Source organism: Rhamphochromis longiceps, linkage group LG5 (assembly GCF_057381845.1).
Source record: "Rhamphochromis longiceps isolate RC_006_pf linkage group LG5, R_longiceps_female_GT1.1, whole genome shotgun sequence".
Classification (NCBI taxonomy): Eukaryota; Metazoa; Chordata; class Actinopteri; order Cichliformes; family Cichlidae; genus Rhamphochromis; species Rhamphochromis longiceps.
The window spans coordinates 42,759,228-42,771,880 of record NC_140561.1 but is presented as its reverse complement, the minus strand read 5'-3'; the positions used below and the strand labels follow the sequence as shown (position 1 = coordinate 42,771,880).

Sequence of the window (12,653 nt, the reverse complement as noted above, 5' to 3'; positions counted from 1 at the left end):
TTTTTTTTGCTACCCGAACAGTTGGTCGCACAGGTGCAACCAAATATTTTTTTTTAGTCGCACCACTGAAAAATTTGGTCGCACTCTAGAGCCCTGTTGGGGGTTCAAATCCACCAAACAGCGGCTATCCTGAGATACCCTTGAGCAAGGTACCGTCTCTACACACTGCTCCCCGGGTCATGGATTGGTAGCTGCCCACTGCTTCACTGAGTAAATGGGTTAAATGCAGAGGACTAAGCATTTTCCTACAGGATTAATAAAGTATACATTAACTATGAGATTCAAGATCAGGCAAATTCCATAATATTCGACACATCTGTAAAGCAGAAATATCAGTAAAATGCACAGGAAGTAATATGACTGAAATAGTAATAAAAATAACTTAATATAATTAGTGAATAGGACACTTTTGTGACATTTGCCAAAATCATTAGAAAAAGGGTCAACACCGTCAGGCAAAAATCCTGATGGTGCTGACAAAATACCCTACTTTCTCTCATAGCACGTTTTTCTGACAGACGCCATCTTGTTGTTCATCAGTTGCTTATGGCCTCTACTGTGGTGTTGATGCACTATGGTTGTGACACAGAGTTTTATCAGAAAGGTATGCAATAAATGAAATAAAAATTAAAAAAACTCACCAGAGCAGTGACCTCATGGCATGTGTATCAAACAGGAAGTGGTAAAGGGGTCCTCACAGTGTAAGTTACCCACAATAATTCCTTATTTTTTTGTACTTTTTAAAAAATCTGATGGTGTTGACAGAAACTTTGGACATGTTTTGTCCCTTATCTCAAGAATCACTGATATATTCTCAAAATCTTTCATAAACTGCCTGCTTTTCAGGAATGAGGTGGTAATTCGATTTTGGAGCAGTTCTTGAGCCATAACCAATGATGAGCAGCTTTCCTCACTGTCACTGGTACGGTGCTGCACTGATGCCTTCCTGAGAGCCAATGCAAGCACAAAGAGTTAAGTCAGCAGTTTTTTGATGAGCTTTCAATATTTCCTTTAACTAACGGGGAGTGAGGTCCTTTTATCTCAGGCATGTCAGGAATACTGAAACCTGGGCTGACTGACCTGACCACAGCCTCTATGACTTCAGCATCACTGTGTCCTTTACACAAGAGGCTGACTGGCCCACAGATCTTGACACCTCTCCTTACTGTCACTTCTTGAAGCCTGTTTGCTGCTGTAGGAAACACGTTTTATGGAGCTGTCAGCTGACTCGGCGATGTTCTGTTCACTCTTTGACACACCCTGCTAATTGCTTATATTAACATCTCTTGGCTGGTCTGAGAATGGGTTGGCGTTCCCCGGACAAGCTGGAGGAGGCTTCTCTGCTTGGGCTGCTGCTGTGTTACTGCTGCATTTCTGCTCATCAGACTCACCTAATGAGATGGCTGGAACTGTTTCTTTTTGGCGAGGTGTCTGATGTCAGCTGGCAGTGATGATGATGATGCCACTCGAAGCTGCTTTTTCAAGTTTGATTCAGTTAGTCTTGAGTGGAAGCGCCTCTTTGCAAGAGTCAGTTTTGAAAAGACCTGTTCAAAGTGGTACGTTGTCCCAAACAGAGATGCAAATTTCAGGGCATGTCTCGCCAGGATGGGAAAAGCCTCAGCATGAACGTACAGTTTGTGAAAGTCCAGCAGAGAGAGGCTGTTATACTTAGCTTTGAGCTCGTAGTTGTTTTGCAGCCCAATTATTTCCACTTGGAAAGTGTCTGGCACAGATGGTTGCACATTAAACGGCGTAGCAAACATCTCCAGTTCCTTTTGGATATTCTTCACATCTTGAAACCTGTCATCAAATGCCTGAATGAGTTTTGCACAACGACTGTTGTTGTGATTTGGCGCTACACAAATAAAATTGAATTGAATTTAGAATTGTCCCTATTGCCAGTCTTGGCAGCCGGGGGTCAGTCCGCCAGGGCCTCCGCTCCTGGCCGCCACCCGGCACACAATGCACCCAGCTCGCACTGGAACGTTTCGCAGCCGAGTGTGAAGCAGCGGGAATGAGGATCAGCACCTCCAAATCTGAGGCCATGGTTCTCAGCCGGAAAAGGGTGGAGTGCCCACTCCGGGTCGGGGATGAGTTCCTGCCCCAAGTGGAGGAGTTCAAGTATCTCGGGGTCTTGTTCGCGAGTGATGGGAGAAGGGAGCCGGAGATCGACAGACGGATTGGGGCTGCAGCTGCAGTAATGCGGACGCTGCACCGGTCCGTCGTGGTGAAGAGGGAGCTGAGTGTAAAAGCGAAGCTCTCCATTTACCGGTCGATCTACGTCCCTACCCTCACCTATGGCCACGAGCTGTGGGTAGTGACCGAAAGAACGAGATCGCGGATAGAAGCGGCAGAAATGAGCTTCCACCGAAGGGTGGCTGGCCTCTCCCTTAGAGATTGGAGCCTCCTGGGCGCCTCCTGGGTGAGGTGTTCCAGGCATGTCCCACCGGGAGGAGGCCCCGGGGCAGACCCAGGACACGCTGGAGAGATTATATCTCTCGGCTGGCCTGGGAACGCCTTGGTATTCCCCCGGATAAGCTGGAGGAGGTGGCTGGGGAGAGGGAGGTCTGGGCCTCTTTGCTTAGGCTGCTGCCCCCGCGACCCGGCCTCGGATAAAGCGGATGAAGATGGATGGATGAATTTAGAATTTGTTTGTTTTATTTTATTGTGAAAGAACTATAGAGGAAGCGACCACCTTTTCGCACATGCGTAGAAAAACATCCTAATTTCCTGAACCGATCAGGCAGCCAAAGGCAACAACATGGCTGCTGATAGCGATGTGAGTTTGTTTTGTAACATGTCAGTGGTCGTGTCCAAATTCATGGGCTGCATCCTCCTGAGGACCCGGCCTTCGCGGTCTATGTGGGCCGGGTCCTGAGAAGGTCGGGTAGGCCGGAAGTAAACGGCTGTTAAATTGGACGGTCTCGCCTTCGGATTAGCGTCACTGCTGTCTCGGTGGAGTTTAATAAACTCGGCCGTCTGCTCCTTGCTGTCTAAAATATAACAGGACACTGGAGTAAACTCTCGACCATCTCACACTTCTGTTTAATCAGTTTTCTGTTTGACGTTTATTCAGCTGTGTGAAAACCAAGGAGGAACCCACCTGGGGGATTAATAAAGTTTTATTTTATCTAATCTAATAACTTTAATCTCAGCCAAACCGATTTACTCACGAACAAATAAAACACTGAAAAAAGTCCAACAATAACATTTTTAGGTTGTCTAAGTGACTTATATATCACGTTTAACCTGAGTAGCGAAAGTCTGCGGTGATCTGAATATGATGTGCCGGGAGTTGTGCCGTTCTCTGCGGCTTCAGTGACCCTCGAGCTCCCGGCTAGCTATCGAGCTGGTGGGTAGCAGACGTGTAGGGACCTTGCTCAGGGGTACCTCAGCTTAGCTTTTCACTTGATTCAAACCCCCAACCTTCTGATCCCGGGGCAGCCACTCTACCTACTGACCTATCCCTCACACACGTTTACATCGTTGAACAAGTCTGTGCCACAGAGCACGCTGCATCGCTGCATCGCTGCATCGCTGCATCGCTGCATCGCAGCAAAGAATGGGTTTGGAGGATTTTTTTAGAAGTGATGAATTGCTGCAGCCCCAGATTACGCCAATGAACACAACATATTAAAACCAGTCTGTGTAGCACTCAGTGGTCCGTGCAGTGACAGTGCTGACATACATGCCAGTACAATGCAGTTCTGCAGCTTGTTGCTCTGTGTTTCAGTCGGACTGTTTAGTTTAGCTGGATTGTTGCTGGTTGAGAGAAACTGAAGCTGGATGTCGGGCGTGTACCAGAGATCCTGCTAGTAATGCCTTCTGCTGTTTATCTTGTGTTCAGTCAGGTGCCGATGTTTGTGCAGATCCAGCAGAAGTGGAGGCGGATGTATGCCGGAGAGTGCAAAGGACCAGGCGTGCGCACCGACTTTGAGATCGTTCACCTGCGTCGAGCGCCCGTGCAGTACAACCACCTGTCCGGCCTGCTCGACATCTTCAAATCTAAGATAGTAAGTGCTCTGGAACAAACATCTTTATATGGATCATATTTCAAGGTTGTTTGTTTGTTTTTAATAAAGAAAAATTAAAATTGTGCAGCCACAGAGCATCATGTACCCATGTTCTACAAGTATCACCTCAGCATCCTGTTCCAGACGATTTTAGGACGATGTGAATCCTGTTAAATGCAACTAATAATCATAAAAGCATCCACGAAGTGCATGTAAATGTATTTTCTAAAACATTTATTCATCTGGTTTTTCCTGCTCATGTACAGTCTCTCCTCCTCCTCCTCCTCCTGCTGTGCTCTGACAGTCACACAAAAACTGTATTCAACTTGAAAATAACACAAACATCTTATCTTATAATAAGAATATATTCTTGTAATAGTTCGTCAAAGAGCAGGTTGATAACAGTACAGCACACTGCTTAGTTATGTGAACATTGGGAAAACAGAAGAGGAAGAAGAAGACGTCTAATTCTGTGTAAATTCGGTTTCTGGATTTTTGTGGAGTTAATTTGTGAATAAAATAAAGACTGTTAGGAAGTGGATGTCGGTTTAATGATCAGTTTGTTTGAACTTTGTTTATTCCTATTCCTGGAAACACAATGGATTCCCAGACATCACGTTGTTTAACCCTTTCATGCACAGTGGTCTGCAGCTATTCAAAGGCTGTTTTCTTGTATTTGTGTTGGTGTTGATGGTAAACTTGCACAGAAACACTACACACTGATGTCTCCATACCCTTCATAAGTCAAAACCGATGTTGTCCACCTAAGTGGACATTTAAAAAATGAAGTTCAAAAATCTTATATTCATTCCTAAAGAAGAATAAAAATCCTGATTGATGTTGTCATCATCCACACATGAGGGTTAAATGTGTTCAGTATGTTCCCAGAAACAGCCGACAATGACGAGGTGTAATCCACGCCTGTACAGAGAGATTAATGCTGCAGCTTGTTACCATAAACATGAGCTGATGTCTTCCTGTTGTCATCAGGGTTGTTCCCTGTTCCCTCTGCCTCCAGTCAACATCGCCATTCGCTTCACCTACGTGCTCCAAGACTGGCAGCAGTATTCATGGCCACAGCAGCCTCCAGGTAGGCAGTACATGTCATGTCATTAATACACAAATAGAAAAATGTAATATTATTATTAAGAAATTATTAAATTTTTTTTAAATACATGTCAGCAAGTGGCTGACATCCAGAAACCCTGCCAGTGGCTTTTAGGAGTCGTGTGTGTGATGCAGGTCATGTTGTTGTTTCCTGTGGAACGATTGTACCTGCTGGTTCCAGGTCGTTCTTCTGATAAGTCTTTTCACTCGTCTGTCTGAAATCGTGTGGGGAGCGCTTGGTCGTGGCTGGTTTATCGTAAATAAATAAAAACCCTGCAGGGGCAACGCCAGGTTTATGGCCCCAACAGTGCTCACTGGAACCTTCAGTAACTTAGAAGTTCTTCTGTAGCCGATGCCATCAGTCTTAAGTGTGCAAAGGTCTTGAGAGAGCTTGTTGGTTTTACCCATCATGAGACGCTTCTTGTGTGAAACCTGGCTAATGAGGCCATAGTTGGGACTGAACCGGCTGATATTAATTTGCACTAAGTGGCAGGATTGCTCTGTAATTACTCATAAATGTGTCTTTTTGCACCTTTCTTTCTGTCCAATACATTTCCCCCGTGTCATTCTTCATTGTTAGACGTCATGTATGGACATCTATGGTGGCGCTGGGTGATATGAGGAAAATGTAATATCACAATATTTTTTTGCTATATCACAAAACACGAAATAAATCACGATATGTTTAAGTTATTTTCAACCATATAGGATCTAAATTTGCACTTATTCAAACCGACCATTCAGGATGGTTTTCTATTGTCAACATAAAAATGATCTGAATGAACTGAAATGTTTTCTTTTAACCATCAGCTGCACACAGAGGATTTTCACAGATTACAGTATAATCACAGTAAGTCTCTTTCTGTGGTCAACACTAGACTTTAACATCAAAAGATCACAGCAACAAAAAACGACGTCAAGAAAAAAATCATGAGTCAAAATAAAACGACTGAAATGAAAAAGCTGCTCTGTTGTTCCTATAAAAATGGCAAAATAAAAAAAATGGATGACATCAAATTACAGAAACAAGTCGAGACAGTGACTATAAAACAGTTTATTTAATGTTTGCTTGGTGTGCAGGGAGACGTTGACATGCAGGGTTTAAAACATCATTTCTTTTGCAGCGAGATTCATTCTCTCACCGTCTGAAACTCCTGATGTCGCCATATTTTTACCTGTTCAGTTCAGTTCAGTTTTATTTATACAGCACCAAATCACAACAACAGTCGCCTCAAGGTGCTTTATATTGCACAGTAGATCGTACAATAATAGATACAGAGAAAAACCCAACAATCATATGACCCCCTATGAGCAAGCACTTTGGGGACAGTGGGAAGGAAAAACTCCCTTTAAACAGGAAGAAACCTCCAGCAGAACCAGGCTCAGGGAGGGGCGGAGCCATCTGCTGTGATTGGTTGGGGTGAGAGAAGGAAGACAGGATAAAGACATGCTGTGGAAGAGAGACAGAGATTAATAACAGATGTGATTCAATGCAGAGAGGTCTGTTAACACATAGTGAGTGAAGAAGAAACACTCAATGCATCATGGGAATCCCCCGGCAGCCTGCGTCTATTGCAGCATAACTAAGGGAGGATTCAGGGTCACCTGGTCCAGCCCTAACTATATGCTTTAGCAAATAGGAAAGTTTGAAGCCTAATCTTGAAAGTAGAGATAGTGTCTGTCTCCTGAATCCAAACTGGAAGCTGGTTCCACAGAAGAGGGGCCTGAAAACTGAAGGCTCTGCCTCCCATTCTACTTTTAAATACTCTAGGAACAACAAGTAGGCCTGCAGTGTGAGAGCGAAGTGCTCTAATAGGGTGATATGGTACTACAAGGTCATTAAGATAAGCACAGAGGAAACTATTTCTAAGCTAAAATTCATGCATCAAATGATACGCAGCAGATAAGACGGATGTAATCAAGCTACCGATAGAAAGAACATAGTAAAGGACAAATAAAGTGTCTTTTTTTCCTCATTGTTCTATGTGTGGGCCTCCTACTTCCTCCCACAGTCCAAAGACATGCAGTTAGTGGGGACAGGTTCATTGGGGCCCTAAATTTCCCACGGTGTGAATGTCTGTCTCTGTGTTTGCCCTGCGGCAGACTGGCGACCTGTCCAGGGTGTGCCCCGCCTCTCATGACAGCCCCAAGCACTTTACATGTGATGTAAAGTGGACTTTTCTTTTGTTGCCACGTCCATGATTTAGAAAATGTTACACAGATGTTGTCCTGCTTCGCTGTGCTGAAGCGTGTGCTTCATGAAAAGTTTGAATAAGAAAATATCAGGTCAGTAACTGTTTGTGTTCCCTGTAGGTGAGGCTGTGACAGAGCTCTTTAAACTCTGCTGTAGGACTGAGTGTACAGAGGAGATTCCTGGAAGAGGATACGCTGAAGATGAGGGCAAAGGTCAGGTTCCTGGCTTTACTTGTTGAGTGACCATACTGCATTCTGGAAACGTGCGTAGCTTACTGGGAGATCTGGGCATCTGTGCTGACCCGGGCCTCAGCAATTGAACAGAAACTCTTGGATGTGTTTGTCGTCTGTAGAAAACAGTGATATCAGCTCTGCTTTGTCCAAGCTGACCGAGCCAGCAGCAACTGTGCCCATTTCCAAACTGTCTGTCTCCAACATGGTGCACAGTGCCCGGAAGCACATTCGCCGCCATCGACGCATCGATGAGTCGCCCCTTAACACCGAGATACTCAATTCTGTCCTTCTGGTAAGAGTTAATCATGTAACCTGTTTAAAAGGCATTAACTAGTCGGAGTTGACTAATACTTGACTGAGTTTTAATGGTTTCAGCTCATTTTATGAGGAAACTGATTCTGACAGAAGAGGTGTGGATCCCGTGTTAGGAGACGGTGAGCGTGATATTCAGAGCAGCAGAGACCTCGGAGCGTGTGGTAGTTTGACTCGTACTGATGTGGCTCCTCTGCTTCTTTTCACAAACAGTTTTTCCTTCCTGGTTACTGTTGAGCCCGTCACACTCAGCAGCTCGAGCTCGAGCTAAGACAGCCTTGAATCTTAAAACTACAGCCGTAATTGCATTTATGTCTTAGAGTGCTGGCCACAGATATTGATCCCATCTGACAGCAGCTCAGTAAAGCACAAGAGCGTCATCTTAAACAGGATATCAGGCAGCGTTCTTATTTTTATTGTCTACTTCTGGTCACATCCTGCTTTTGCCACTGAGCGATCAGCATCCTGTGTTTTATCATGAAGTGATGACTACGTGAGCTGCACTTGTTTAATTCTTCTAACATCTAGAAAACAACAGAGTTTCTAAATGACAGACTTATTTATTTGTGTTTGTGTCTCTGTTTCCAGATGCTGCTGTGGAGAAGTCTGACTGTAAGAATAACACTCAGCTGTCCAACTCCAGTGGGACATCGGAGCAAGAGAAAACCTCTGATTATGTATGTTTGCCTCTTCACCACTCGCACACTCAAGGTTACACTCAGGTCAGGTCCAATATAAGTTTCAGAGTGAAGACAGGCTCAGTGCTGTCAGTACTTTGTCAGGATTTTTATTGATTTCATGGTCTTTTCCCTCGTTGTAGAACCTTTTCCACCAGCTGAAGTCGGCCCCCAGTGACAGTCTGACCTACCGTCTGGCTCTGTGTGTGTGTCTGTTCAACTATTACTACGGTGGGCTGCGGGCTGTTCTCTAAGTAAATATATTTCTAAAGGTGCTTTGATGTGAAATTATCACCAGATGTCGGTAACAACACTTCCAATCCAGACGTGCAAAGGAATCAAACCACAGATGAAGTTGTGTAATAATACAAAGTGACACAGGGACATTTATTTATTACTTTATACAAATGTTGGTGATGACAGTTCATGGCAGCGTCTGTATGGAGAAACCAGTCCCATCATTGCTCATGACTTTGACCCACTCACCACACAAACAGTCTATAAATCCCGAATGCTCCGTGGATCCTTCCCACAGATTCAGCTCAGGTGATTGGCTGGGCCGTTCCAGCAGCTTTACTTGATTTCTCTGAAACCAACCGTTTCCATTGGCTGTGTTTGTGATCATGGTCTTGCTGAAACATCCATCCTTGTTTCATCTTCATCATCCTGGTAGATGGCAGCAGATTCTAATCAACAATGTCTCCATTCATCCTTCCTGGAGTTATGTTTAATGTCTCAGTGCTGTACGCTGAATAAACAGCCCCCCCCCCCATGATGCTCCCGCCTCCAGACTTCAGTGTTGCTGTGGTGTTTTTGGGGTGAAGCCACCCAAACATGGTGTGTTTACAGCCTTCAAAGAGTTCAGTTTTGGTCTTTTGTGACCAAACTATATTAAAGATAAAGCATATTGTTGTACCTATGCATTACACTGGAGCAGAGCTTACATACACTCAACAAAAATATAAACGCAACACCTTTGTTACTGCTCCCATTCCCCATGGGATGGACGTAGAGACCTAAAATTCATTCCAGATACACAATATAACCATCCCTCCCAAACAGTGGTCACAAATCAGTCCAAATGTGTGGTAGTGGGCACATCTGCTATATTGAGATAATCCATCCCACCTCACAGGTGTGCCACATCAGGATGCTGATCTGACATCATGAGTAGTGCACAGGTGTACCTCAGACTGCCCACAACAAAAGGCCACCCTGGAATGTGCAGTTTTGTCTCACAGCAAAATGCCACAGATGCCACAAGCAATGAGGGAGCGTGCAATTGGCATGCTGACAGCAGGAATGTCAACCAGATCTGTCGCCCGTGCATTGAATGTTCATTTCTCAACCATAAGCCGTCTCCACAGGCGTTTCAGAGAATATGGCAGCACATCCAACCGGCCTCACAACCGCAGACCTCGTGTAACCACACCAGCCCAGGACCTCCACATCCAGCAGGTTCACCTCCAAGATCGTCTGAGACCAGCCACCCAGACAGCTGCTGGAACAATTGGTTTGCACAACCAAACAATTTCTGCACAAACTGTCAGAAACCGTCTCAGGGACGCTCAACTGCATGCCCGTCGTCCTCATCGGGGTCTTGACCTGACTCCAGCTCGTCGCCGTAACAGACTTGTGTGGGCAAATGCTCACATTCGATGGCGTCTGGCACGTTGGAGAGGTGTGCGCTTCACGGATGAATCACAGCGCTTTGTGTTCTGCGTCCTGATTGGCTGCAGACTATTGTTGATCTCCTCCGTGCCGTCTCTCCTGTACAGTACAGAATCGCTTATTCATTGGTTCATTAATGATTCATTGATGTTGAATTATCTCTCAGCTGCTCTGTTCTCATGTGCTGGACCTGAAAACACGGTTTGATCTTTGGTTTCTGTAATACTGGACTTATTTGTCTACGAAGGTTTGAACTTTGAGAGCTTAAACAGGAGAGAAACGTGTGAAAATTTTCATGTCGGTCTGAGTGTATAAAGTGTGTAGTGACGGGTTTTACCTTAACACATCTATAATAATTGTAAAAAATAAAGTTGGCTACTTCAGATTTCACCAATCGCAGGTTATTTTTAGAACGTAACTCCCGCGATAAACGAGGGAGCGCTGTATACAAATACTGAGAAGTATAAAATTTGAATCCTGTCTCTCTCTGAGGTGCGGGGGGAAAAAATATCGACAAGTCGATCAACATCATCTACAGATACATTCGACATCTCGAGAAATGTAAATCGCCACTTGATTCGTCCATTTGGTTGAAAAACCCGACCTTGAACAAGGAGCGAATATCACACCGGAAACTAAGCGCTATGCGCCGGAAGTAGCATATGCTAAGGCGCACAGGTCTAAGTTATAGGTCTAAGTTCCCCATAATGCACTGGGTGTTTCTTCTTCACTCAACATGTGTTAGTACACCTCTCTGCATTCAGTCCGTCTGCCCCTCATCTATCGATGGATGTTAGAGGCTTTGGTTCCCACTGTCGCTCACAGATGGTCACCTAATGTTTCCTGTGTAACTGCAGGGTCTTTGCCTTATAACATAGAAGCAGCTTGAGGTAACTGTTGTTGTGATGCTGTGTGTGTGTAATAAAGCTCCCTTACTGACAGTGGGTCACCACAGCTTGTAGCTCCATGTATTTGATGCGGCACGTTTGCCCTCGCTGACACAACCCTAAAGGGATTTGTGTGTATGAATAAAGTTTATTGTTCATACAGTTCATTGCTGTATGTCTGTGAAAGGCTGAATGAGGGTTGTAGCTCCCTCAGCAGCTGTGGAGCGATGGAGATGTGGTTAGTTAGACACGCTGCTTTAGTTTACACTACAAACCACACTCACCTGTTTACACTCCTTTTGTGTTACAACCACCTTGTTACACTCAAACACCAGATGATGCATCTGAGCCAACTAAGGATTCACTGAGACTGAAGAAGCTCGAGATCATAATGTGACCAAGTGGTCGGCGGGGTTATGCACAAAATAAATAAACTTGACAACGCCACCTAGGGGAATTACACCCCCAGGAAATATATTTAAGAAAAATAAATAAAAGGAATAAAAGAAGACCGCACAGATTCAAGGATGCACACTGAGGCAGGTTGGCTTCCAATATTAAAACAGTTTTATTTATAGAAATAAATAAAATATTATAAATAATATTTTATAAATAAAATATTAAAAGTCAAGATGTAGCGTCATTATTGACAGTGTCCTACAGTAAAAATAAACAATCGTGGAACTTGGACTTACCAGCAGCCGTGGAACCAAAAGAAAATCACACCAAAAGAATCACTGCAGACCACCCAGTGCTGTACAAAAGAAAGTGTGAAAACGACCCACCACCTGAGGTCCCAGGGCCACTGGCTCGTCCTCCTTCACTGAAATAAAACACAGAAAAGTATGTTAAAAGAATAAAAGGACACTGAGCGTCAGGCTCGCTACAAATCATAAAAAGACTAAAACACACTTTAATAACTTTAATAAAAGAAATCACACACACACACACACACACACACACGGGAAAGGCTTATTCCCCACGGGTCAAACTACCACTCGTGCTGGTAATAATTATTCTCAGGCGTAGGCCGGTCTGGCTCCCCACCGGCTGAGACCGGCCACCCAGGCGATTTAGAGTCCCAGCACGACACTCGGGCAGAGAATCACTTCAGCCCGATCACAGAAGTGTGGGTACGAGCAACAGTCCAGGGTAAAATAGAACACCAGGCGAACCCAAAAAAAAGGTAAGCCTACTTAATAAAAACAAGATAAGACAAAACAAGACAAGACAGCAGACTCCACCAAGGAGGAGTTCACAACAGCAACTGAGAAGGCAGTCCACTCTTCCAATTTAGGTTGGACAATTTACCATGGAGAGGTGAGTACAGCAGTGAACCCTGAAACAGATAAGTGTAACCTTAAACTCTTATAGCTATGAATGCTAATAAAAGTAGTTCTAACAGCTTACCCCAGGACCGGAGGCACTATACTCTCATTGGTGGAGATACCACGAACACCTCTCTCCGCAATGGCAGAATTAAACAGACTGCTGCGCTACAACAGGCCGGAAAAGGATATTAACACCAATTCCAGTATTCGGAGGGAATCCAAGGTTAA

The 12,653-nt window shown here is 44.5% G+C and overlaps 1 protein-coding gene across 3 annotated transcripts; it reads left to right on the top strand.

Annotated features, from left to right (window-relative positions):
• Window positions 1-3,682: 3,682 nt before the first annotated feature.
• On the top strand, window positions 3,683-10,982 carry LOC146670713 (rab3 GTPase-activating protein catalytic subunit-like). 3 transcript variants are annotated; one of them, XM_085407769.1, is made up of 6 exons: window positions 3,683-4,013; window positions 5,004-5,103; window positions 7,434-7,526; window positions 7,667-7,839; window positions 7,923-7,981; window positions 8,073-8,346. In XM_085407769.1, exons 1-5 carry the CDS (start codon window positions 3,819-3,821, stop codon window positions 7,932-7,934), a joined length of 573 nt encoding a protein of 190 aa, XP_085263895.1. In that variant the 5' UTR covers window positions 3,683-3,818; the 3' UTR covers window positions 7,935-7,981; window positions 8,073-8,346. The 3 variants fall into 3 exon arrangements, with proteins under 3 accessions (XP_085263895.1, XP_085263894.1, XP_085263893.1); XM_085407767.1 differs by lacking the exons at window positions 7,923-7,981; window positions 8,073-8,346 and adding exons at window positions 8,448-8,536; window positions 8,680-10,982 and having other exon boundaries at window positions 3,684-4,013; XM_085407768.1 differs by having other exon boundaries at window positions 7,923-8,350.
• The last annotated feature ends 1,671 nt before the right edge of the window (window positions 10,983-12,653 follow it).

What these genes read in the sequence shown, in the direction of transcription:
- LOC146670713 (XM_085407767.1), top strand. Translation starts at nt 3,819, where the DNA reads ATGCCTTCTGCTGTTTATCTTGTGTTCAGTCAGGTGCCGATGTTTGTG. An exon ending in ACATCTTCAAATCTAAGATA is followed by an intron (nt 4,014 to 5,003) that starts GTAAGTGCTCTG and finishes TGTTGTCATCAG; the next exon opens with GGTTGTTCCCTGTTCCCTCT. An exon ending in TACTCAATTCTGTCCTTCTG is followed by an intron (nt 7,840 to 8,447) that starts GTAAGAGTTAAT and finishes CTCTGTTTCCAG; the next exon opens with ATGCTGCTGTGGAGAAGTCT.